This window comes from Sinocyclocheilus rhinocerous, unplaced genomic scaffold (assembly GCF_001515625.1).
Source record: "Sinocyclocheilus rhinocerous isolate Xijiao unplaced genomic scaffold, SAMN03320098_v1.1 scaffold468, whole genome shotgun sequence".
NCBI classification, from domain to species: Eukaryota; Metazoa; Chordata; class Actinopteri; order Cypriniformes; family Cyprinidae; genus Sinocyclocheilus; species Sinocyclocheilus rhinocerous.
Genome location: NW_015635305.1, coordinates 1,574,857 through 1,599,834, shown reverse-complemented (window position 1 = coordinate 1,599,834; position 24,978 = coordinate 1,574,857). Strand labels below are relative to the sequence as shown.

At 37.5% G+C, this 24,978-nt stretch overlaps 2 protein-coding genes across 11 annotated transcripts in view; one reads left to right on the top strand and one right to left on the bottom strand.

Moving 5' to 3' along the window:
* cfap251 (cilia and flagella associated protein 251) overlaps window positions 1–6,833 on the bottom strand; it is a 9,958-nt gene extending 3,125 nt beyond the window's left edge. Inside the window, exons 1-15 of the mRNA XM_016561187.1 lie at window positions 6,597–6,833; window positions 6,107–6,247; window positions 5,881–5,990; window positions 5,361–5,469; window positions 5,062–5,142; window positions 4,833–4,910; window positions 4,708–4,752; window positions 4,412–4,614; window positions 4,037–4,225; window positions 3,227–3,477; window positions 2,843–2,994; window positions 2,400–2,573; window positions 2,132–2,316; window positions 702–816; window positions 368–531 (exon numbers count right to left, since the gene is read on the bottom strand). Of these exons, the coding sequence (XP_016416673.1) occupies window positions 368–531; window positions 702–816; window positions 2,132–2,316; window positions 2,400–2,573; window positions 2,843–2,994; window positions 3,227–3,477; window positions 4,037–4,225; window positions 4,412–4,614; window positions 4,708–4,752; window positions 4,833–4,910; window positions 5,062–5,142; window positions 5,361–5,469; window positions 5,881–5,990; window positions 6,107–6,247; window positions 6,597–6,833 (2,234 nt within the window). The remainder of the gene's footprint in view (window positions 1–367; window positions 532–701; window positions 817–2,131; window positions 2,317–2,399; window positions 2,574–2,842; window positions 2,995–3,226; window positions 3,478–4,036; window positions 4,226–4,411; window positions 4,615–4,707; window positions 4,753–4,832; window positions 4,911–5,061; window positions 5,143–5,360; window positions 5,470–5,880; window positions 5,991–6,106; window positions 6,248–6,596) is intronic.
* Window positions 6,834–8,422: 1,589 nt separating this feature from the next.
* LOC107746814 (ataxin-2-like) overlaps window positions 8,423–24,978 on the top strand; it is a 23,552-nt gene continuing 6,996 nt past the window's right edge. For 3 of the 10 annotated variants that reach the window (XM_016561122.1, XM_016561126.1, XM_016561121.1), the window contains exons 1-19: window positions 8,423–8,937; window positions 10,848–10,881; window positions 11,132–11,191; window positions 11,330–11,401; window positions 11,543–11,693; window positions 14,356–14,370; window positions 16,564–16,688; window positions 16,890–16,981; window positions 17,090–17,278; window positions 18,283–18,449; window positions 19,288–19,503; window positions 20,745–20,927; window positions 21,012–21,191; window positions 21,315–21,422; window positions 22,512–22,582; window positions 22,659–23,008; window positions 23,264–23,330; window positions 23,822–23,962; window positions 24,708–24,725. In XM_016561122.1, coding sequence (XP_016416608.1) covers window positions 8,819–8,937; window positions 10,848–10,881; window positions 11,132–11,191; window positions 11,330–11,401; window positions 11,543–11,693; window positions 14,356–14,370; window positions 16,564–16,688; window positions 16,890–16,981; window positions 17,090–17,278; window positions 18,283–18,449; window positions 19,288–19,503; window positions 20,745–20,927; window positions 21,012–21,191; window positions 21,315–21,422; window positions 22,512–22,582; window positions 22,659–23,008; window positions 23,264–23,330; window positions 23,822–23,962; window positions 24,708–24,725 — 2,358 coding nt within the window. In that variant the 5' untranslated portion in view covers window positions 8,423–8,818. Of the gene's footprint in view, window positions 8,938–9,882; window positions 10,040–10,847; window positions 10,882–11,131; window positions 11,192–11,329; window positions 11,402–11,542; window positions 11,694–14,355; window positions 14,371–16,563; window positions 16,689–16,889; window positions 16,982–17,089; window positions 17,279–18,282; window positions 18,450–19,287; window positions 19,504–20,744; window positions 20,928–21,011; window positions 21,192–21,314; window positions 21,423–22,511; window positions 22,583–22,658; window positions 23,009–23,263; window positions 23,331–23,821; window positions 23,963–24,707; window positions 24,726–24,978 lie in introns of those variants that run through there. The other 7 variants (XM_016561125.1, XM_016561124.1, XM_016561129.1 and 4 more) reach the window with 6 other exon arrangements.

Below are 24,978 nucleotides of genomic sequence, written 5' to 3'. Positions count from 1 at the left end.
GCATCCAGTGTAGACCATAGATCCGCGCCACTATATATATATGTAGACACACCGTAACATTGGTTTTGCTTTGTTTCACAGAACTAATCGTTGCCTGGGTTGCATTCGTATGTGTGGGACGGAGCTATCAAAACAGGGGCGAGACCCTTTTGGGGTAGGGGCGTGTTTGTTTTGGTGATTTCAAATGTCAACATTGGCTACCAGAAATCGCTTACCCCACCTTTAAACTGTACTATTATTTAAACACATATATTTCATGACCTCATATTAATTAAGCAACAACTGCATTATATATTATAACTTAGTTGAGTAGTCAGCTGCAAAAAACAGTGGACTTCTGCATGGGACTCATGTTCTCCAAACTTACGACAAATTAAGCTCCCATGAAAAGACGGTGCAGTCTTGTCCTCCAGCAGTAAAAGCATATCTACCATCATATGAGCAAGCCAGAGTTGACACGCCTGTTGAGTGACAGATCATTGCAAAGGACTTGTGAGGGTTTCCATCCAGAGGCAGAATTTGAATGCCAACCTACATAAAAGAGAGAAAACAGGAATGAAAATGAAATTTAAAACATTAAATCTAAATAGTAAAGGCAATAAAACTGGCATGATTACTCATGCTGATACAAAGTATCAGAACAGAAGAGTAATTATTATTAAATGCATGTTTATTTATAAGGCCTTAAAAACACTTTATACCTTATCGTGTGTTATATATACCATGTAACGAGAATTAGGGTCACCATCCTTAGATGCAGGTAGGATGGCCATCTTTTTCACTGGAGAACCATAAGAGGGCCCGAAGACTGTTTTTCTGTGCAAAGCACACCATCACGAACAGATATGCAAAATCAGAAAAAAAAAAGATTTTTTAAATGAGTTAATTCATTTTGAATCAATGTTTTTTCAAGAGATTAAAAAAAGGAAACCCTAGTAGTAGACTGTAAAAATATTTCATTAAATTCAGTAGACTGAAAAAATATTTCATTAAATTCAGTGCTGTTTAAAATAGTACAAGATGACAACTAAAAAATAAATAACCGAATAAATAAATAATTTCTCACTCAATACGCCAGTTGGTGGCAAGTGAGTCATTGAATCATTCGCTCTAATCAGTTCGTTCAAACATACTGTTCATTCAGGAACGAAATTGAATCTTTCACTGATGATTCATTGAAAACTCGCATTCATTTAGGAACAAAACACTGCTGTGGCTTTGTTTGAATATATTTGCATAGAAACAGCAAAAACAGACAGTAACTAACAATATTATGTCTAAAATATAATCTACTCAATGTTAACTTTTTGTTTATTGAACTGTTGTATGAAAGAAAAAATCATGCTAACTTTAGTGCTGTGATTATTTTTGGCACTCGGTCTGTGGCTTTGCTGATATATTTGGAAATATAGCATTGGAGCATCACAAATATAGCATTACTGCTTCAATTTTTATAATCCCACCTAGAGCATAAACTCGTTTACAGAGCTGTCATCCTAACCTAATTCAATACATAATAATACTATCTAATAGTTAAGGTGCAGAATGTTAAAGAGGGCCATTCTATTTCTTATTACCTTGTTTATATTGCGTTTACCCTAACTATGCATAAAATTGTGATAAACATTATTCAGTGTGTTTTACTTCAAAAATCCAAGCAATAAAACCAGATTATTTTTTCCTATTTGGTCCTTTTGGTTGACAACCTCTTTAATTATTTTGAGCTTCAGGAAGCCTGTAAATCCACTGACCTTTACATTAGTATTACCTCACTTAACATGAAGTAATTTCCCTTCACTTATGATGACAAATGTACAGTACTTAGGATGCATCTTCTGTTCCTTTGTCCGTAGTCATAACAGAGATGTTTATCATAACAGAATTACTAACTTATTTCCCTTTTGGGATCAGAAGAATGCCATATAAAAAAAATACCCTTGAAACGCCATTCTATTATCCAATTTGAGGTAGGTGTAATCATTTTTTTCCATTTTAATTTCTCTACAAATCATATTGAGACAGAATGGTTTGACTTTTGGTTCATTTGAAATTCTGCAAACAAATCAACCAGATTGCCGTTTGTTATTTCAGTGATATTTCTATTTGTTCTGCCTATAGGAAAACTGCAAACCTGCACATTTTGGAGGTAGCATTGAAGAGCTTCATCTTATACAGGTTGGAAGCTGTAAGGAGGAAGTGTTCAGGTGTCAGAGGAGGATACCACACCATGCAGGTGGGCACAGCACTCTGCTCGATACGTTCAGAACTCAAAATCAACAACCCATCTTCACCACTATTCTGCAGATCATACTCCACCTGTTCAGAACAGACAGGATAGATGTGATACGTTGTTAACGCATACCAAGGGTACAAGATCATACAGGAACACAGGGACTCACCAGCCAGCGATCCATGCCAAGAGAGAGGAGGCGAGGCTGACTGCTGTCTAAATCCACCCCAAACAGCAGGTCCTGAATGGGTTTATAATGCGAGTGGTGCCTGCCCTGGTATTTCCAAACCTCCTGGGTCCCATCTTTACATCGACGGAGCAACGTCACAGCTTTTCCAGTGTCCTGAAATAAGAAAAATACATATAGGAAATATAGATCTACATAACAAAAATGCCCTCATAAAATCTAGAATCTAGTTACAGTCGAAGTTTTAATAGTAAAAAGTAAACCTTGAGGTCCACTTAAAATCTTAGCAACGTTTTTGTGCCAAAAACAGTCATATTTTACATTTTCATTTCACATTATTTCTCAATGTGACCGGTTCACAAAACAGTCTGTGCTGAAATGGGCAGTACAAACTGAACTAAAAGAAAAATGCAACTCCTACTAACTGCAGCAGCCAGGTAGCGTGAGTCCTGGGAAAAAGTTAGATGGGTAATGCTGTCCTGACTGTAGTGCAAACCCTCTTTACCATCACTCTGAAGTGTACAGGCGTCAACAATCTGCAAAGTCCCACTGGCAAAGCCCACTGCCAGGTAAAAACCTAAAACATGACAAATTCATACACATGCATACTCAGATAGTATATATATAATCACATCATCCATACAAACATTTGCTATTGTAAAAAATTTTTAATATGTGGTATAAATTGAATGCAAGCAGTCTTAAACACTTAAATTAGACAATGTGCCATTAAACAACATGAAATGTAAAATGTTTTTACATATATGAACTGTATTTTAATATGAGTGAGGTCTTGTTTTCTAGTTCACCTTGTGGATCGTAGGTAATACACTGGATCTGTTTGTGGGGCTGGAAGACCCTGCTGCAGACTGCTTTTTTATGCTCATAATCCCAAACCTTAATGGTGCCACTGTGGCTGCCCATAGCTACTAGTGGCTGTTTAGGATGGCAGGCAATTGCTTCTAGAGGTTCTACATGTTCCTTTAGAAGGGTCTGTGGAACATTTCTCTGTGCGTTTACATGTACTGCAGTTGCATGAGTTGTGGAGAGAACACAATTTCTGTAAATGGAGGGAGAGAAACATTTTATTGCATTGCAGAGTTTACAACTGACCATACTTTAAAGAGACAGTTCACCCCCCAAAAAATTTAAATCCTGACATCATGTACTGATCCTCATGTTGTTCCAAACCTTTACAAATTATCTTTGTCTGTGGTACACAAAAGACGATATATTGAGAATGCCTCAATATTTTTGTCCATATAAATGGAAGTCAATATAAATAGTCAATATACTTTTATTATCAATAAATGAAAAGCTGAACAGAATTTAAATGTTTCCCTCTTTAAGCATAAATCTAAATGTACTTTGTTACATGGACTGGTGCATTCAATCTTGTTAGCACTCTTGTTAGCAGTTTTAGCTTTTAACTGAGGACTTGAAATCTTTGTAATAAATGCTAATTCAGTGAAGGAAAGTTTCTAAAAAGTAAAAAAAATATCATATAGAATAATCCATATATATAATGCTGACATGCACATAAATTGTACAATTTTTAAAGCATTATTTTGTATGGCACATTTATTATAATAAATCTGAAATCTTTCTGAGTCCCCCACCTTATGACAAATGGCTTGGCATCCAGTGTGCAGTCTTTTGGATATCCCAGGTCGCTAATGGAGGGCTTTTCTTTGGAAAAGGAGATGGATCTGATAGGATCCAAGCTAAACTCATTGTACACGTTGATGAGCTTGAGATTTCCATCATAGAATTTGATGTGGCCATTCACATCGCCTGTTACTATAAAACTTGACAGTATACACATAATATATTTTCATAAAATAATGTCAGACAGACAAAAAAAAACATCAAATGCATAGCAAAGTGTAACATACAGCAAGTGAAAATGTAATAGGCTTTAGGATTACTGGAATTTATTTGAAAAATCCTAATGCACTCATTTGCCATATACTGTATCTATGTGTCATATATACCTGTCAATCAAAGTCAGTACAGTGATTGCTTCCTTCTGGAGAGGAACAAGCTTTACGGCTTTCCTCACTACTGGGTGACGAGAGACAGATTGCGTCTGCTTGTCCCAGAGAACTATATTCCCAGCTGAGGTGGCTGTAAAAGCCAGCACACCATCATAGTGGAAGATGGACTGGCTCAGGGAACCTAGCACCATATTGAAGGTCTGAATGGTGACAGATTTGCAAGAGGTCAATGCCAATGGCAGAGAAGAATAACATCACAAAAATTGAATCTGATGAAAGATTCTTCTGCCAACCTTGTCAGTAATTTCAGGAGCCGAGTATTCCAGATGTCCCCTTTCCTGAGCAGCAGAATGTATTATTATATACAAAGAAAACTAAAACAGTAAATCAGTAATATTAATAATTAATGAATTCCTACCCAGTTGTAGAAGAGAACCTGAGTGCTGCTGTTGCTGACCAACTGTGTGTTGTCAAAGGGATTGAAAACTAGTTGATTCTGGGAAAACATGGAAAAAGTTCATTTGATATTTGATGTGACAACCAGTATTCATAAAGAAACAATAAATGTGTAATTAATTATTGTTTTTTAACTCTCTATGTGTTAACTCTGTGTAATAACCACATCAGTGCACAGTTCTGCAACATACCTGGCAACCATATTTTGGGCTGAGGTCAACTTGACATTCTGGGCTTTCACTTTCATCTGTCCAGTTCCAAATACACACGCGCTGATGCACAGAAAAAAAGTACACCGATCAGTGTATTTGTAGCCAGTGATAATATTCTGTGGTTTCATTTGATATTTTTACTGCAATCATCTTTATTAAATACATAATAGATGCTGGGAATACATCGCTCCTCATAGGTGCATCTAAGACGACATAAGATATCTACAGTGAGCCTATATAAAAATATGATCAACAACATAAAATGTTAGGTTTCAGACCTGTACTGCTCCAGCTCCAACAGTCACCAGGTATTTTGAATCCTTTGATAGGGCCATGGCAGAAACTCCACCCTCTGGATGACAGTCAAACAATGTCCGCACAGGAATCCTGCAACATGTTATGGATCGGAAAGAAAAGAAAATTCACCCTGTCTATTTTGTAAATTCATGTTATAGATCTTATTGTGAATGATACATAATTTTGACCTCATAATTCTTAATCAAAATGTCATAACTTGATTTTACAGTGAAGCAACAGACTTCTCTCTGGTGATGTATGCCGGACTTATCCAATCGTTTAGTCTGCCTAAACCACACTTTCTTACAATCGACTGCAACCTCACATTCAGCTGATTTGCCTCCATGCAATCAATAGAACCAAATCCAGCCCAACATTTATTTCTTTTCGATAATCCATTTAACTTGGATGTACTTCAAAAAACGATGACTTTAACAGGACCACCAAGCAGATTTACACAAATAGTATTAATGGAATGTACAATATTTGGGTCAGTGTTACCCTGTATAAGCATCCCATATGATAACTAGACTCTCCTGGCCCATGTCAGCTGTCACAAGCCAGCGTCTGTCTTCACTAGTACACAAACATGTGATTGGACTGCAGTGGCCCTGTAGACACCAAACAGCACATAAGCAACATTTTTACAATAAGATTTTACGCTTTAGATCATATTTAACTTCATTATCATTTACTTTCTTAGTTTGTAGCAGTATGAGCCTCTTACTTGTAAAATATGCTGAGCATTGGATGTGTGATCATACATGACAGCAACATGGGCACAAATGTACAAGATGACAAGTCTGTCTTCATCCTGCAGACTGAGAACAGGTAGAGTTTGGTTCATCCCATAAGCCCAATCAAGGACCTGCAAGTACAAAATACAAAGATTTAGATACAGGTCTGAAAAAACTGAGGTATAGTGGGTATAGCGTTAACAAATTTTAGCTTTTTGACAATAAAATCATTTTAAACTTACAAGATCATTATTGTTTCTTGTTCAATCTTGTTAGCTACTAAAGCAACTTGTCATTACATAAAATAGCCATGCATAATATATGACTTGTTGTCATTGTGAAATAAAATATTTTTAGTTTTAGAAGACACTGTGACATAACATTGTAGTTGCATTGTAGTTATTTGGACGAACTAATTAACGTTAAAGATAATTAAATGTTTTTTTAAAGGAATTAAAATGAATTTTATCGAATCATTACCAGTGGGTGAGTTTTGGTTCTGGTCTCCTTGGAAATGACAGACAGTGATGTGGCTGTGTAAACTTGTGAATCTGCAATATCCTCTTGCAGACTGTATAGTTCACTTCTTCCTTCTTCGTCTTCATCGTGTACTTCTTTCTCTATCTGATTATCCTCTGTGTTTATCTGCTCACCTGCGTCTTCAGTTTCCGCATCTGTACTGTCAAATGCAGTAGATGTCCCGTTTGTCGTTGACATTGTTCTGTGTGACTTGCGAGAGGAAAAGCTGGAGAATTTGTCCGGGCCACAACCAGATTCACGATGTTACAGATGCAAACACCAGAACTTCTGCGCGTGGCGGTTAGCCAGGCTAATTTAGTCTCTGTGCAGTCGAAATTATCTATGCCAAAGGTTTTGTTTAAAAAGCTTTGAGTTGAATAATACGCGAACACAAGTGCAATACTGCTTGTAATCTTGCCAATGCGAATGTCTAGTTTTTCTTTACCTATCCACTCTAATTACCCACGCTTACCGTTGCTTAGATACGGTCACGTGTGGGGACAACGCACAGCTTTGCTGAGGAAAATCCTTCATAAAAAGAAGTGAAGTACTGAAATGTAATATTTTTAATGAAAATACAGGATTTTTGTTGAATAGAAAGTAAAAAAAAACCTGCATTTTTTGTACATTTTGCATTTTAATGCATCCTTTCTGAATAAAGTAGCCTATTAATTTATTTTAAAAAATTAAACTTTTGAACGGTGGTGTGTATTTTTTTTTAAATTTAGACTTAAATTTTTAGACAGTTAGAAAAAAAGAAAGTTTATGAGTAAATAAACAAACAAACAAATATGGTAACAGCACAGCTCATAGTACAGCTCAACTATTCAGTTAAAAAATCCTACCTCTACACTAACTGAAATTTAACTGTATTGCCAATGTGGTTTTATTTCATTTTCATGCTTACCAAACAGGTATTCAAATTATTACAGTTTATAACAGTTTGTGTTTTGAGCCACATACAAAAAAACAACAACAACATATAAAACCATTGCTAGAGTTTCACTGCTAGTAAACAAGTACTTATATAACTGCACTTTTTTTTCATTTGAAACCTTTATTGAGATGTATTATTTTATATTAATATTTTAAGTTGATAAAGTAGCCCTGGATTCCATATACCTTGCAATATCCAGTTTATCATGAGTGTGCTTCTTCCCTATCAAATGTATCATAATTTTTTTATTTGTGTGATTCTTCACAAAATGTACAAAAGTTAACAACTCAGTTTACCCAACTGCTGCCAACCAATGAGGAATGTATAACCACTCGTTTAAAATGGGTGAATAAATATATTTCTCAAGACTTTATTTTACTACAAGCTTAGAGAAAATAAACAGTTACAATGAAAAACTTTATCTGGAGAACCATACGGATTGGGTTCCATAAGGATAACAATGTATTTTAATCACTGCTTAGACCTCTAAAGACAAACAAAATGCAGATTTAAACAAACAATCAAACAAACAAATAAAATGATCAGAATAACTGCGCATAGTGCTTGAGGAATTTTACAATATACATTACACCAGTCACCTGGCCTACTAGTGTCAAAGCACGAACGTTTAAAGTGATCCGTGCATTTGCTGAAAATAGTGCGCTCCACATAAGAGCAGCGTTCACCAAAACCTACATTTATTAATTTCCATTATCAACTAAATAACGTATCACGCTCCAGGCATATTTACAGTAAGTACTGATGATCATTTCTCTGTAGAACAAATAAAACGTCAAAAGGAGTGCACACATTCCTGGGATGTGTATATATCCTTCCGCCACTTTTTGTGGCTTTTAGACTGTTTAGGTCTATCGGTCAGTGCTGAAGCCCCGCGTGAACTGTGTATCACTGGAAATATCGCACTTAAAATAACAAAAAAGCGAAATTACCGGCTTGTTTTTTTGTTGTTGACATCTATAACATATGGATTGTCCGCGCTCTGCTTTTAAAACGGGCTAAATTGTCTCTGTTTAGCAGGAATTAAATCAGCAGAGCTAGCTAGCTGAAGTAGCAGGCAGCGTTAGTGGAGACTTGAATAACTGGAGGTGTAGCTTTACACGCTGGCTGTCACTAGATCAACTGTCAGCTAACGCGTCAAATAGCATATTCTGCACTCGTCCGCGGTGTAAAACGTTTTCTCAAACAGTCAGAAAACTCTGCTCAAGCTGTCGTTTATGGGATCACCATGTCCATGAAGCCGCAGGCCGGTGGTAATCGCAAACCCGGCGGAAGCAACAGCGGAGCCGCTGCGGCCTCAGGTACCGGGGGAGCAGGAGGAGGTGTCGGACGCCAGAACATAGGAAGGTGAGAGCCGAATCTGCAACACGAAGGGGTTTTAATTTGGAGGACGGGCGAGCGTGAACCTAACGGGGAATGCGGCATGCCTGCACTTGTGTCGTAGTTTAAAAACGCAGGTTGTGAAGTTGCAGTGGTCGGGATTGAGCGCAAGTAGGCCGATATAGGCCAAGTTCACAGGACAGAGATTCACACGTTAATGGGCACAAAGCCATCGCGGTTATAAAATAACAGCTGATAGCGGACAATATGTTCGTGAATATTTGAGAGGGGCGGGTTGTCTGCTGTGATGAACACGTTCAGGATGAATAACGTTAGTGTCTTTTTGCCGGTGAAATATAACTATGACAGCTTTGCCCCACTAGACTGATACATTTCTATCGTTTCCGACTGTATAATGGGATTGAACGGGTTTCACATTTGAGCAACGTTAAAAGAAATGATTTGCGAGCCATAAAATGAGAGTATCAGCAGTGATACAATTCATCGTAGTGGTGTTAGCTAGCTAACTAGCCAACGTTTATTTGCTTACACCGTTACTATCTGTCGCTCTTATCCGCATGACAGTCTAGTTCGTTGATAAATGTAATTTAAGAATATCTGAAAATAACGTTACAATCAGGAGCTCCTTAGAACATTATTTCTGCATCGTTTCATCGTTTGCCTTTGACTTGTGTCAGTCCCAACAAAATGCCATGGTGGCTACAGATACGTCATCTTTTTACTTTTATCTTATTTTTTATCTGTTCGTATAAGAACTGTCCGCTGGTTTTTAAACCGTTCTGAGTGCCCGTGAATTGGCATTATGGGAATTCATCATCCAATATGAGAAGTCACATGTTAGTTCCCTGTGTCACTATTGAGAATGGTATTAACCCAGCTTGCGTTTTTGGTTTTCTTAATTTTGGTTAACTCGAGGACACGGGTCAGAATTGCGTCTTTCCCGTCCATTTGGGAAACGAACGTTTCACGGCTGAACCAATTTGTCAGTCGCGTGCGTTGCCGATGAGAGGCGGTGCGCGCTCACATGGGAAAGTCAGACCACTGTATCAACCTTGACGTTTCCAAGAGGTTGCGTGTATTAAGTCCGTCCTTGCTAGATGACATTTGTGTAAGTGTGTACCTTTAGAGCACGATGTGATGCACGAACAATATTGATAGGATTTTTTGTGTGCTTTAAACGTACATGGAAATGTCTATTGCTACAGCTTGAGAAGCAGAGAGGCCTTCATTGGCATCGCATAGTCACACTGCATGGTGAAATTTTTTTATTCTTGTTTACATGGAACAACAAGAGTATTATGACTTGTAGAAACTGTGGGAATCTTGAGTGGTGCAGTGAAGCCTTACACCACCTGTAATGCAGCATTTGATTTGTACTTTGGCTGCTGAAAAGGGACTGTCATTCACAGCTTTTATTCTCTAATTAATTTTAATGAACTTGAAGCACTTGATAGTTTGTACCCAGATCATGTACACTGAACTCATTCTTGTTACACATTAGAGACCTCACTGCTATTTCATCCAACATGTGTAGATGAACACTTTATAATTTAGGAGCTCTCATTCTCGCATGTTTGAGGTATAATGTCGTCATTGGCTATGAATCACGTCCTTTCAGTGAAATGCTGATTTTTCCTAAGCTTGTTGTTTGGGAACTTCACAAGCGCTTCTTTGCACAATGAAATGCATGAAGCATATGATTATCTGTCACTCCCTTGTCATTGCAGCTCTGGGTGTATGCCAGTGCATGTGCAATTGACAGTTCCATTGGTATCACATTAATTATTGTTCCTGGTAAAAATGTTTTTTGGCTCTGCAAACTGTGTATACAGCATATCAAACATTTCCATGTATCCATTTGATAATAAATGATCTCTTATCAAGCTTATCAATCATTCTGTTTCCTCTCTTCCCAGAGGACGCAACAATGCCAAAGGACCCTCCACTGCAGTGAGTATCCTTTCTTTCAGTTTCTCTTATTTATTCATGATATCGATTTTCTAAATTGACTCGCATTTAAAATTTCTCCATTTCAAGCCGACTGAGAGAACATGAAAAAGTCCCCTGTTGAACTGTATATCAGCACATTGAACACTGCTCAACCATTAAAATTGAATACAGTATAAATATAAATATTTTTATATAATGCTTTACCGCAGACCGAAATAATGCTCTTTCTTTTTTTCAATTATCTCTTAAGGTGGCCTTCAGTGGAGTTTATGCAAACATGAGGATGGTTCATGTTTTGACCTCAGTTGTGGTGAGTCCAAATGCACAAGACTGAAAAAAATGTTTGTTTGTTCATATTGCAGCTGTTATATTTTTTGTTTTTATGTTGTCATTCTCTTTACCAAAATAAAACCAATACAATTTGGTTTTGTGCTTCACCACTCAACAGGGTACCAAATGTGAACTTAAGGTTAAAAACGGGCTGATCTATGAAGGAGTTTTTAAGACCTATGGCCCAGAGGTGAGGAGAGGAATTTCTGTAACTCTAATCTCAAACATTTAAATCACTGGGCAGCAAAAAAATATATATATTCACTTTTATTCTACATCTATGTACATATGACATTTTTTCCCTATATGGTTTTGTTCTGTGCATCTGCAGTGTGATATTGTCCTGGATGCTGCACACAGGAAGAGTGTAGAACCTAATGTGGGCCCTCGCCGTGAGGATATTGTGGAGAGCATCATCTTCAAGTCCTCAGATGTAATGGTAATTCATTTCAAAGATGTGGACCTCAACTATGCCAAGAAAGGTGAGACCTTTGTCAAAGAAATGTTTGTCCCTTGCTTCTTTAGTGGTTCCTTTACAGGTACATTATAGGCTCTGATAAGATGTAGTATAGTTGCTGTGTAGGTATGAACTGCCAAAGCAATTAATCTATGAACACAAATAGCAGGAAAACTGATCCATTTACTGACATCACAACAAATTTCTGTAAGGTCTTGTACATAATTCTACACATTTCAAAGTGTGACTTAAAATGATGCTTTGAGTTGGCATCAACCATCAGAACAGATTTTTCGAGATGTAAAGTCAAGACGTTTTTTATTGCTGAAACTAGAGCCATCGGTTATATTTTACTGCAGATGGGGTGATGTGTATTTAGAGGACTGCAGTATATGCATTTTATAGAAGACCAATATGATTTTGTTTACATGTGACATTTTGCATGCTTCACCAGAGGTGAGTGAGGAGTATGGTGTTAGATTAAAATTTTCTGTGAAATATGATATGTTGAGGTTGTGTGAACTTGTTCTTTATGTGCGTAGGGGTGTGCGATATGTATGGTCTACGATAATATCATAATTATTGCTTTAACATTGTGCAAGCTGTCATTATGGAGTATGTCACTGCCAAAAAAAAAACCCGCTTGAGAGTATACATTTTTATTGTGTGATGTAAGCATTTATATGCCCAAAAAATCAAGTTATACATGGCCATTTTTATCCACATAAGTTTTTGTTATATTTTTATCATATGATGTGTGTGTGTAGTATTACACAAGCAAGAGTGCTTTTCCCAAATATCAGCAGGATTAGAAAATGTGATACTGATTAGGCCTGTCGCAATAATCAATATATCGACTTATCGCGCAATATATGTACATGACCTCAATAATTTTTGGTGACGCAATATATCGCTCATTATATTTACTTAAAAATGAATGTCACCATGTTTTGTTGCATTATTATGCTGTTACATTATGATTATATATTCAGTGGCATAAAATGGTCTTTAAAATGACAATAATATCGCTTATCGCAATTATTTCTGGGGAAATATATCGCACAACAAAGAGTTGTTATCGTGACAGGCCTAATACTGATTTTATATAATAGTTCAATAAACACTAAGTTAAAGGGATAGTTCACCCAAAAATGAAAATTCTGTCATTAATTACTCACCCTCATGTCGTTCCAAACCCGTAAGACCTTCGTTCATCTTCGGAAAACAAATTAAGATATTTTTGATGGATTCTGAGAGCTCTCTGACCCTCCATCCGTGTGGCGCAGCTGACACAGAACAGCATGCGTTGTTTACGTTCAGTGGATACTCCCAAAAATGGCACTAGGGTGACGCAGAGGAGACAATTTATTCAATTGTTGAATAAAGCCGTTATTTTTTTTCTTTTGTGCACAAAAAGTATTGTCGTAGCTTCATAAAATTACGGTTGAACCACTGATGTCACATGGATTATTTTACCGATGTCCTTGCTATGTTTCTGGACCTTGATCATGTAAGGATCCGTGCTGTCTATGGGAGGGTCAGAGAGCTCACGGGATGCATCAAAAATATCTTAATTTGTTTTCCGAAGATGAACGAAGGTCTTACGGGTTTGGAACGACATGAGGGTGAGTAATTAATGACAGAAATTTTATTTTTGGGTGAACTATCCCTTTAAAATTGTTCTAGGCATGTTATTGTAATAATCTGCATTTTGATCGAATCAGTTTAATTTGATTACCCATTCATAAAAACAGTCACTTGCATCATGTTGAATAAATTAGCCATCAAATGCTGAGTGTGTGAATGACTCACTCAGCTCACTCAAGACAGTAACTTGCCGCCACCTACGTGTACCTACAGTACTATGATTAAAAATGCATTCAGTGTAAAAGCTTGCAAAAAACACTCAGCAAAATATTGTCTAATTATCGTTGTCAACAAAATCTCTGAAAAGACACTTTTTTCCTATAGTACGCCCTTAGCGTGTATGGTATTCCTTATTATTTATTTAGATCTTAAAAACTGTTAAAAAAGCCCTAAATTTGACTTAAAAATGTGTAGGAGCCATGTGCAAGTTTTTTGATACATGGAATAAAAGCATAACCAAAACCATAAACTTAATCTGTGATGTGCATGTAAATGTGGTCAGTGTTATGCAATCAGATCTGTGAGCTTTGCAGTGTCAGTGCAGACCATGAAAAACATTATTATGGACAGTGCCTGCTGTAGTCCTGCAATTATGTTTTCATTACTGCTGAATAAGATGTTTATTTGATAAAAGTTCAAAGTGTGGTGTTAGGAGAGGGGATGACATTTTGATGGATCAAAGACATTGCAAATCACTCATTAAAATATATTTATAATGCTACTACATACATTAGGAATGCAAAACACACTTGGGAAATTATCATTCCAGACATACTTCCTGTGTGGTAGCTTTTTATCCTTTTGTTGAAAAATGCATTTGTCAAAAGTGGCTTTTTTAAACGACATTTGCGACTTGCATTAAATTTGAAGTGTATATATATTATATCCACTGCTCCTTCCATACAATCTACAATCTAACCCTGCCTGCCTGTCTCTATCACTGTAGGTGCAAAGAATGCATTAGTTGAACCTGGTCAATGACTTTATCAAACTGACCCATTTTTTTTTAATTCTGTCTCTTTCCTCTTAAATGGGTGTAGTCTCATCAGATGCAGGTAATGCAACTCATCCTCTTCTTTTGCCAGTGTATTTTTATGCAAAATCTTTTCAGTTGCTTGCGGCATTCTTTGAGTAGGTGAATAGTGCATGACTTGCAGGCATTTTGACACAGAGATGCTTTTGTTATTGTAACACTGATGCAGCCTTTAAGTCAGAGGATGTTGTTTTTTCATTATCCTCACAAAAGAAGCACACAATATCAGCTTCTTAAGTGCTCTTTGTGTTCTACATAGATTAGCCAGCTTTATGAATGTTTGATATGACTACATTAATGCTATTTCTCTAAGATATTTTTAAGGTAGATTAAATGTAAGAGTCTCCTAATCGCCTCTTTTTGTTAAGTACCTACAAAAAAAAACACACATTTCAGAGTTCAATTAGAGGTAGCTTTTAGAGAAGGTTTGTGTTGTACAGTACTTCACCTCAGGAATTGTGCAATGTTAAGACTTTAGCTACTAGATTTCAGTTTTTTTTGCACCTGAGAATGCAGGGTGTTTATAGAAATGGCACAGATACAAGAATGATCAGCTAGTTCATATAAAGATGAAATGGCATTTGCCATCATCATACCAAAAGCCAAACAAGCAACACACAAGTGCCAAACCCACTCAAAGCTGGCTGCAAGTAGCTACTGTAACATTTTGATTGTCATTACATAATTATCCTGATGATGTTATATTAGAGGCCCGTTTCATTTCATGAGTGTCACAATATTGCTTAATCTAAATAAATCCTGGTAGGAGATCATAATTCTTCAGGTTGTGATTTCATTTAGATTGGTTTGCAAGTTTTTCTCCTTTTCTTTTATAAAATCTAATTTAATGAAAACAACATGAACTGTTAAATTCAGTGCAAGAACAGTTTAATATCAATAATGCAAAGCATGCTGCCATGAAAACTCTTATCTAGTGCTGTCAAACGATTAATCGCATCCAAAATAAAAGTTTTTGCTATCGTAATATGCTTGTATACTGTGTATATAAATAAATACACACATGTACAGTATATATTTTGAAAATATTTCCATGTATATATTTATATTCATATAATTGATATTATAAATGTATAAACATACATTTTTTTCTTAAATATATACATGCATGTGTGTGTATTTATATATACATAATAAATATACACAGTACACATACATATGTAAACAAAATTATTTTGGATGCGATTAATCGTTTGACAGCACTACTCTTATCTAATTGGCATTGTTTTTCATACAACAGCATTTGAAATCCGTGAAATGAAATGAGTTCTTTTCATTTATCAGTTCTTCGAAACTACTGATTGAAATGCATGGCGTCATGCCAGTTTAACAAACCCACATGTATCGATTCTTTCCTAATTCTTGTAATACTGTTTCCTCTTGAGTTCTTTGTGACCCTTAACCTCTGATATACTCTGTTGAAGGTCATGTTCTCAGGAATCTCACTTTCCAATTAGTGTTTCTGTTCAATAATCAATTTTATTTTGTAGTGTTAAGGTGCAGTAGCATTAGTAAAATTCAGTGAAATTTTGCAGGCAAAAAGGTCTGTTGTCTGTTGTTAGTAATGTAGCAATGTATGAAGCACAGCGAACATAGAAGTTACTTTCAAACAAAGCAGCTTTCTGTTGGTCAGTGTGGCGAATCCATGGGGAACCCACGGGAAAGTCTTTTGCCCTCATGCAAAATTCTGAATTGTGTGGATTTCTATTAAAATTAATGGGTTTTGCCTATGAAAATTCAGAAAATGTGACCGCACATTTGGTTTAAGCATCAGGATTTAATTAACTGTTAGCAATGACTTTAAAGGGAACAGTGAGAGGAATCACTCATTCGTTTTTTGGTCATTGTACAAGAGCTTCATTCTTCAATGAGAAAATGAACAGGATGTCAGAAAAGAAATGCAGCTCCACCCTTTTTTCTGAAAACATGGCCTTTGAAATGTGTTTGTAATGCAGTGAGCTCAGAATCAAGATTGTTGTCTTATGACTAAATGTGAGATCCTTGCCCCTGCACCACCATTTGTGTCCATTTAGAAATCATCACCCGTTTTCCATTTCATTATGTTCCCCATATCATACATTTTGTTTTCATTTCCGTTTTATGTTACTTCTATAAGCATTTGCGTGCTTTTGCATCACCATGATACAAGTGATATGAATCCTGTTGTTTGTCTTGTGTGTGTTGGTGTGCGGTGAAGACAACGTCACAGACAGTGCAGTAAGTGCCCGTCTGAATGGAGAGCACAAAGAGAAGGATCTGGAACCCTGGGATGGAGGGGAGCAGCACACCTCGGGCAGCATGGAATCTCTTGACACTGATCTGGTGAGACAACAGTCGACAAATCAGGCTTAACATATAATGTTGGATTGTTTTAGAAGTATCATAAGCAGTAACAATGTTTAGTGTTACACCAAATACACAAAATAATGATCTTTAAAAAAGCATCATATGACCCCTTTAAACCTCTTACAAGAGGTATGAGGTGAAAGAGTAATCACATTTTTGAAACCGTCTCTCCCTCAGTCAAATGGTTGGGATCCTGATGAGATGTTTAAATACAATGAGGAGACATACGGTGTGAAGTCCACCTATGACAGCAGCTTGTCCTCGTACACGCAAGTCCTCTCATTTGTGCTATGAATCACATCTGATGAGTATGTCCATTTGTATAAATCCTAGGTATGTGTTGTCTCTTAAGTTGTCTCTTTTCCTTTTGTTTCCAGAGTTCCTTTGGAGCGAGACAATTCTGAGGAGTTCCTCAAGCGGGAGGCTCGTGCATCACAGCTGGCTGAGGAGATCGAAGCCAGTGCCACCTATAAGGCCCGCGTGGCTCTGGAAAATGACGACCGCTCTGAGGAAGAGAAATACACTGCTGTGGTTCGTGGAGAGAGGGAGCTTCACAGCCTCAACAGGTGAAGGCGATTTTATTGCTGATTTAAATGTTACTTAAATGTGAGTTTGGTAAGCAGTTTCTGAGTTGTCTGTATTTCCCCATTCAAGTAGATAGGAGCTGGCCTGCATGCCTAAAATAGCTGCTTGGAGGCATTGCAAATATGGCTGCCATGTATACTTTGATTCATATAATCACTTTGATTAACTTCAAAGGTTATGCTCAGATTGAAATATATTTACATATCCCTGAAGAATACAAAAATTTGCTGGTTTTAAATGGCAACTTGTTGCATGTTATTTCATCTGCCCAAATTTTGTGCAACAGTTTGTAGCGAATCAGCTCATGGGGAAAAATAAATAATTAATCATAACTAGTTATAATTAATTATAAATATTTAGATCCGCTGTAGATATTTACTTGACCTCTCAGGGTCAACTGTCTGTCAATTCTAAGAACGTTAATTTCCTGGTTAAGGTCCCTTAACCAGGAAATTAACGTTCTTAGAATTGACAGACAGTTGACCCTGAGAGGTCAAGTAAATATCTACAGCGGATCTAAATATTTATAATTAATTATAACTAGTTATGATTAAGTATTCATATTTCCCCATGAGCTGATTCGCTACAAGTTATATTTCCTTCCTTGGTCTGGATCAACGCAGGCAATAGCAACAAATATCTGCAAATTTATTGTTGTTCTTCAAAGTTTTGCAGACAAAATTGAGTAATTTCAATAGGAAACCACACAAATGGGAACTTTGCTTCAGGGCAAAAGATGTGGATGTTGCCCCATGTTGACCAACAGAAGGCTGCTTAGTGTGAAAGTGACTTCTGTGTGAGCTGTGCTTCATTCACTATTGACAATGGAAAAATGACCTATGCTAATGTGACTGCGGCTTCACAACAGTTTTTAGTTGTTATTAGTTGGTGCTAGAATGTAATTATTTTTTCAGTTTGAAGAGTATTGCTCAATTAGTTTAATTTCAATGCAGAGTTTTCCTCTTACTTCTGTTTACTTCAACAGGGAGAACAAATACATTCCCCCTAGTCAGAGGAACAGAGAACCAGGGATGTCATGGGGAGCTGGTCGTCAAAACTCACCCAGACTTGTGCAGTGCAGCCCTGGGCCACCCGCAGCCAGATCTGGATCTCATGAATACAATGCAATGGATCAGCGCGTGGTCAATGGAGGTATAAGATGATTTTTGCACTCTTTGTTTGTACCTTGACTTATTTTGGGTCATGTTGGGTATCTAAAACAACTAGTGATTAGTGTTGTGGTACCTTTTATTACACCATCAAGTTTAGTAATGTATGCAAACAAACTGTATGTTTGGTTATGCAGTTTTGAAGCCTTGAAATACTATTGGCGGTGGTTACCAGCACAGCTAGACAAGCAATGTGCTGATATTTTTTGATAGATGTCTCAGGTGTCACTTTTATTGGAATAATTTCTTAATCAGTCCATGAAACAGAACTCAAAATTTCCACTTAAACTACTAGGAATTAGAAAAAAAAGAGAATCTATTCCCTTGGCTTATGTTATCTATTAATCTATTGTTCTCTCCTTCACTAACAATCGATCTACCAAATCATCTCTGGCTTTCAGTCTTTTCATGATAAAAGGATTTGAGCAAGGGAGTACTGCAGGCCAAGACTGCTGCTGTTCCAAGAGAATCTGATTGATCTTTCCAAATGTTCTTTCTTTGAAGTCCTGTTTCCCGGTGTTTTATGTTTCACTGCCTTAGAATTAACCTCAACATGTGATTTGTTGCATTTCGTCCTTGTTCTTTGGTGTCTTCTCATTCCTTCTCAGCTCATTTCTTCCCAATACTCTTCCATTACCGCTCTCTGGAACTTCTCTCCTCACTAGTGTCAGTGTTCTTATCTAAACTGCTCGTTCTTTAATGCCTTCAAACATTTCTGTTTTCCTATTCAATTTACATGCTCATTTGTTTCCCCTCCTTCACTCACTTGCTCAAATGTAGTTTTTCTTTCCTCTCATTTCGACTCATTTCATCTCTATCAGGTGCACACCCTTGGCCCTCGCGCTGCCCATCTCCCTCTTCTCGCCCTCCATCCCGTTACCAGTCAGGCCCCACCAACTCTCTCCCGCCCCGGGCGGCCACGCCCACCCGGCCTCCTTCCAGACCCCCATCCAGGCCCTCTCGGCCCCTGTCTCACCCCTCTGCTCATGGCTCTACAGGGCCCCTGTACACCATGCCCAAACGCCTGTCCTCAGAAGGTATCAGAAATTCCAGACCGAGCAGCCATTTTGTTGTGGCACCACTGCTCGGGTTCAAGTTTTGCAATCCAAATGCCCGAATTAAGGCTGCCACTAACAGATGTGGGACTTTTCTGGTGTTTAATAAAATGACTCACTCCTCTTCTTGTTCCATTTTCTATTGCTATCCCTGTTTTTATGCATGATTGAAGTGATTTGGGGCACGTTTCACTCACTCATTTTCTGCGGTGTGTGTGTAAGTTTTGGCCATGGGGACACCACTGGCAATGCCCAAGTGTTTCTTTCCATGTCTGACATTGGCTTGACATTGTGTTCTCATACATCAAATGAGAAACTGTCACAGCCTCTTCAGTTCAAATGTATTTCAGGTAGATTGATTAGAATTAACATTCTTATCCATTAACATTTCATGAATACGGAGAAAGGCACATGACATGCGGAGGAAAAAGTGTGGCAACAAACGAAGAATTTGTTTCCACGACTTAATAATTTGTGGCTGCAGTGTACTAATTTTTGCTTCATTTTAGTAAAACATGTGGCCACGTTGTTCTAATTCATTCTCTCATGTTAATTTAGTTAAAGCATGGCTGCATTTTGCTAATTAGTTTCCTAGTTTTAATTTGGTTAAATATGGCCACTTTGTATTAATTAGTTTCTTTGTTTTAGTTAAATTGTGACCAAGCTGTATTAATTTGTTCCCTTGTTTTAGTTCAATCATGGCAACAATTTACAATTTTTTTCCCCCCTTGCTTTAATTTAAAACAAGGCAAAACAAATTATGACCACAATTTAACTTAAACAAAGGAATGAATTAGTAGAAAGGCCACAATTAATAAAATGTGAGAACAAAGTCTTACTTTATGGTCACAGCATTTTTTTCTTTTTCTTTAATTCTTTTTCTTCTGCATGTGATATTTGGTACTCCGTACATGACAGTTACTGAAATGAATGACTTGCTCAAATTTGGTTAAAACTACATTTTCTGGTATGTGTCATAGTGTGTCCAAGACATATTTAAACCACAAACTGCTGTTATACATAGTTTTGAGTGTGTTTGTTTGTTTGTTTTTTCTAGTCTTTTTTTCCCCCAGTTTTTGCTTCATATTTGGTATTTTGAATGTCACATACACTGCAACTGCTTTTGGAGAGAGCTACACACTACACATTGGTGAGAGATGCCCTAAAGGGGGGGTGTGTTTCTTCCTCCTAAAGCTCACTCATCCCTGTGTTTGTGAATGCAGGTCCTCCAAGAATGTCCCCCAAGTCACAACGTACTCCCAGACCTCATAGAGTGGCCTCTTGTCGGGGCGGTGGGCCTCCTCCGACTGATTATATGTCCCAAGGTGCATCGGTGGAGGTTTCCGCTCCCCCTCCAACTCGCAACAGTCCTTCTGGAGGAACCTGGTCATCTGTTGTCAGTGGTGGTATGTCTAGATTATAAATCTGTACCCAGATTTCAGTTTCATTCAGAATGACTTGCTGACTAATTTTTTCAACTTCCTCTTTAGCACACAGACCTCGATCACCTCGACAAAATAGCATTGGTGGAGGTGCTCCAAGCCCCTCCTGCTTGTCTTCCCCTCAGGCTGGTACAGTGCCAGTAGACTCTGTGACAGCTTCCACAGCAGCGACGTCACCCACAGCAGCCAATCCGCCCACCAACCTGGAAGCATCTCCAATTGAAGAGGGTAAGGACGTCCCTTAAACAATATGTGCCATTTTAAGGCCGGTTTAATAATATGTGTTATAAATTTCCTCCGTACCAGATCTCACAATAGACCTGTTTTTTGTAAAAAAAAATTTTTAAATAGCCAAAGAATCAAGAGTACTAGAGACGAGACAAAATTCTCCCAATGCCAACAAGGAGAATGTGAAACCTATTGAAGCTTCTGCAAGCATCGCTCGATCCATCGGAAAGGGTGTGTACCTGTGGATTATTTATCATGTACAACCAGTCATTTTTAATCTGAGTTTTGGAGCTTTTGCTAAAGCTGTTTTTTTGCAGCATGCGATTTTGCTGTGTTGATAAAGTGTGACGTGACGTGACGACATGTGGCCAAGTATGGTGACCCATACTCGGAATTAGTGCTCTGCATTTACCCATCCAAAGTGCACACACACAGCAGTGAACACACACACACCGTGAACACACACCCGGAGCAGTGGGCAGCCATTTATGCTGCGGCGCCCGGGGAGCAGTTGGGGGTTCGGTGCCTTGCTCAAGGGCACTTCAGTCGTGGTATTGAAGGTGGGAGAGAGCGCTGTACATTCACTCCCCCCACCTACAATCCCTGCCGGTACGAGACTCGAACCCACAACCTTTGGGTTATGAGTCCGACTCTCTAACCATTAGGCCACGACTTCCCTTAAAACGCAAGAAAGCAGAAAGTTGCCAGTTGTCAGTAAGAATTAGGGATTTGGCTTCTAAGAATTCATTTTTTTCTGCAGAATTGCTGACACTGTAAATATAGATAGAGCAGGAAATGACTATTTCAGTTCATCTTATAAGTCATACACAAACTGCCATACAAATGTAGGTACAGCATATGCATCAAAGTAGGGCTGATACAATATATGATTTTCATTCTTTGAATTCCCAATAATTTTTCCTGTATGTATAGAAGTTTGAAAAACTTGTGTTGTCTCTTGTTTTTCCAATAATTACACTCAAAATAAAAGTTTAGGGAGAGTTTGAGTTTGTAACCATAACTGTACAAAAGCATACAAAAAAGAACTTGCTGTTGATTGTAACTTGCTGCAGACTGCAGTGTCTAACTGGAGTGTCTCGCTTTCGCCTGTCATTTCTCCAACATTATTTTGTGTGACAGTAGCAATGTAACTAATGTGTGCTGGATTAGTATTAGCATATTATCAGTATTTTATATATTTTTTAAATATCACGTTTATCGCCTTTATGGTATATTGCGAAACCACTGCATCAAAACTGAAAAATCTAATGAAATTATGTAACTTGCTTTGAATAAATGTGCTTTTTTTTATCTTCCTAGGACCTTCAAGCATGGCTCCAGACCACAGGAAACAAATAGATAATTTAAAGAAATTCAGTGTAGATTTTAGGGTAAGTTTTATTTCTCTCCCATTATGAGTGTTTCATAACTGTATTTCCATTTATTGAAACCCTGCATCATTTGTAGTTGCAGTCTAGCTCAAATCCAGATTCAGTTTTTGAGCCCATGGTGACCAAGACTCCACGGGACCTCGTTGAAAAGCCAAAGGATCAAGCAGCTGAGAAGAGCACCATAGATTCAACAGGACCTAAAGTCCCCATGGAGTCCGCCATTAGTGAAGAAACCTCCACTGCTGTGAGCGTCGCCCCAACAGGAAGTAAATCTGGTACCCCTTCGCTTTCTCCTTCCTCTGCTGTACCTGAGCAGAAACGAGGGCCTGATGTGACATCTCAGGGCGTTCAAACCACCTCGCCTCTGGCCAATGCTGCTGCAAAAGACAAGGATGAGAAGGAGGAGAAGAATGACCCTGTAGCAGAGTGAGTCAGCAGAAGAAAATGGAAAAGCTCTAGCATTATCAGTGTCAATCACTTACAGAACTTATTGTCAAAATGATAAATTAATTTTCTTAAAATGATAAAGTTGCTTAAAAGAGTCTTTCTCGGTAAAATGAACCATATCAGATATGTGATTCAAACCCATATTGTATTGTCAGGAAAGTTCATTTCCCTGAGGAATATTCTTGTCATATTGTGAATAAAACAACATTAATTTATTGTTTATGCATGTTTTAGGAGTGTTAGAAAATCTACTCTCAATCCCAATGCCAAGGAGTTCAACCCAAGGGTATTTTGCTCCCCTGTAAGTAAATTGGTGGTTCATTTTGTGACAATTTTTGAACTGAAATCAAAATTTTTCCCAAAAATAGACAATGTTGTACCTTAAAGGGGTAGTTCACCTAAAAGTAAAAATTGTCATTTTCTCACAGTTGAACATAAAAGATATTTTGTATAATGTGGGCAACAAAGCAGTTGCTGGTCCCCCATTGATAGTATTTTCATTTCCATACTTTAGAAGTCAATTGTCACCAGCCATTATTGGGTTACATTTTTCAGAATATCATGTTCAACAGAAGAAATTAACTCATACAGGTTTGGAACAACTTGAGGGTGAGAAAATGAAAATTTTCACTTTTGGGTGAACTATCCCTTTAAGGTACAACATATTTGGTTGTCTTAAGTTGTTTTGTTTTTCCATTGGGTTTTCTAGAAGAGGGCAAACAAATATAGGATAGAAATTTACATGTTTATTATATTTATCTTCTTTTTATTTTATTTGAACTCTTTCCTCAGCCTAAACCATCAACAACCCCCACTCAAACCCGGCCCCAGGGTCAGCCCAGCCCTTCCATAGTAGTGCAGCAGCCCCCTGCCGTCTATGGCCAGACCATGTTCCAGATGTACCCTCTGACGCCTGTCAGTCCTGGCGTTCAGGTGAGCTCCATTACATGAACCTTTCTGTTAGTGTAATCTCATTCGTTCTGTGCATGGAAGCCCACATCTATCCCAAAACATTTGTCCTTATTTTCATTCATGTGCCAAGATCCTTGATGTCCTGATTGCATTCATACTTCAGCCATCCCTCCTACATTTTCATTTGTCAGCTGCATTTCATCGGCATGTATATCCAGCACATGATTGCATTCGTTCAGTGAGAAGGGCCAGTAGAGGCCTGTTCAGGCTAAGTCTGGTTTAAATAAAATGGCACAAATTCTGAATTGTGTAAAAAAAAAAAAAAAATCATAGGTGTGCACTAGTTGTGGACTTGGTGTGAACACACCTTAAGGTCAAGAACATGATCATGAAAAAAAATGATTTGACTGGTAGCATGCTACCAAACTTTGGAAGGAGTTCATGGTTTGTCATCAGCCTGAGAAGTTACACCTCACTGATGTTTGATATTGTATTTGCTAATTTACTTTGTACTGACCAAAATAAAAGCTTTACTGTTATATATTGTGGTGTAGAGTGGAAACATGCATTTCAGCAATTGCAAAACTCAAAAGCGGCAATTAGTCTTTTTTTTTCCTCTACAGCATCATTTAAAAAGCTTTTGTTTCATCTTTAATCACTCGCACATTTTCTAGAAAATGCATCTTATACTTAAAAAAGCAAATGATTATTACACTAAAGACTCGTTCTTTTTGTTTCTTTTCCCTCTTTCCTCTCTCTCCATTAGAAAAGCATTATCTGGAAGGTTTGTGCAATTCTAAGCTTCTTTTTTTCTACTGAAAACATGTATGAGATTTTTATCTGCATAACTGACCAGTAGTTGTTGGTTTGTCCATTTCTTACTGCAGCTGATCAGTTTTATGATTATTATATTTTAATACTATTGTCAGTAAACTAATTTTTATACGTTTTCCTTGTCAACTAAAATTTATCAGTACTTTTTTTTTTTTCTTTAAAATCAGTCATCAATTTTTGTTTTAACATTTTCCTTTTTTTTT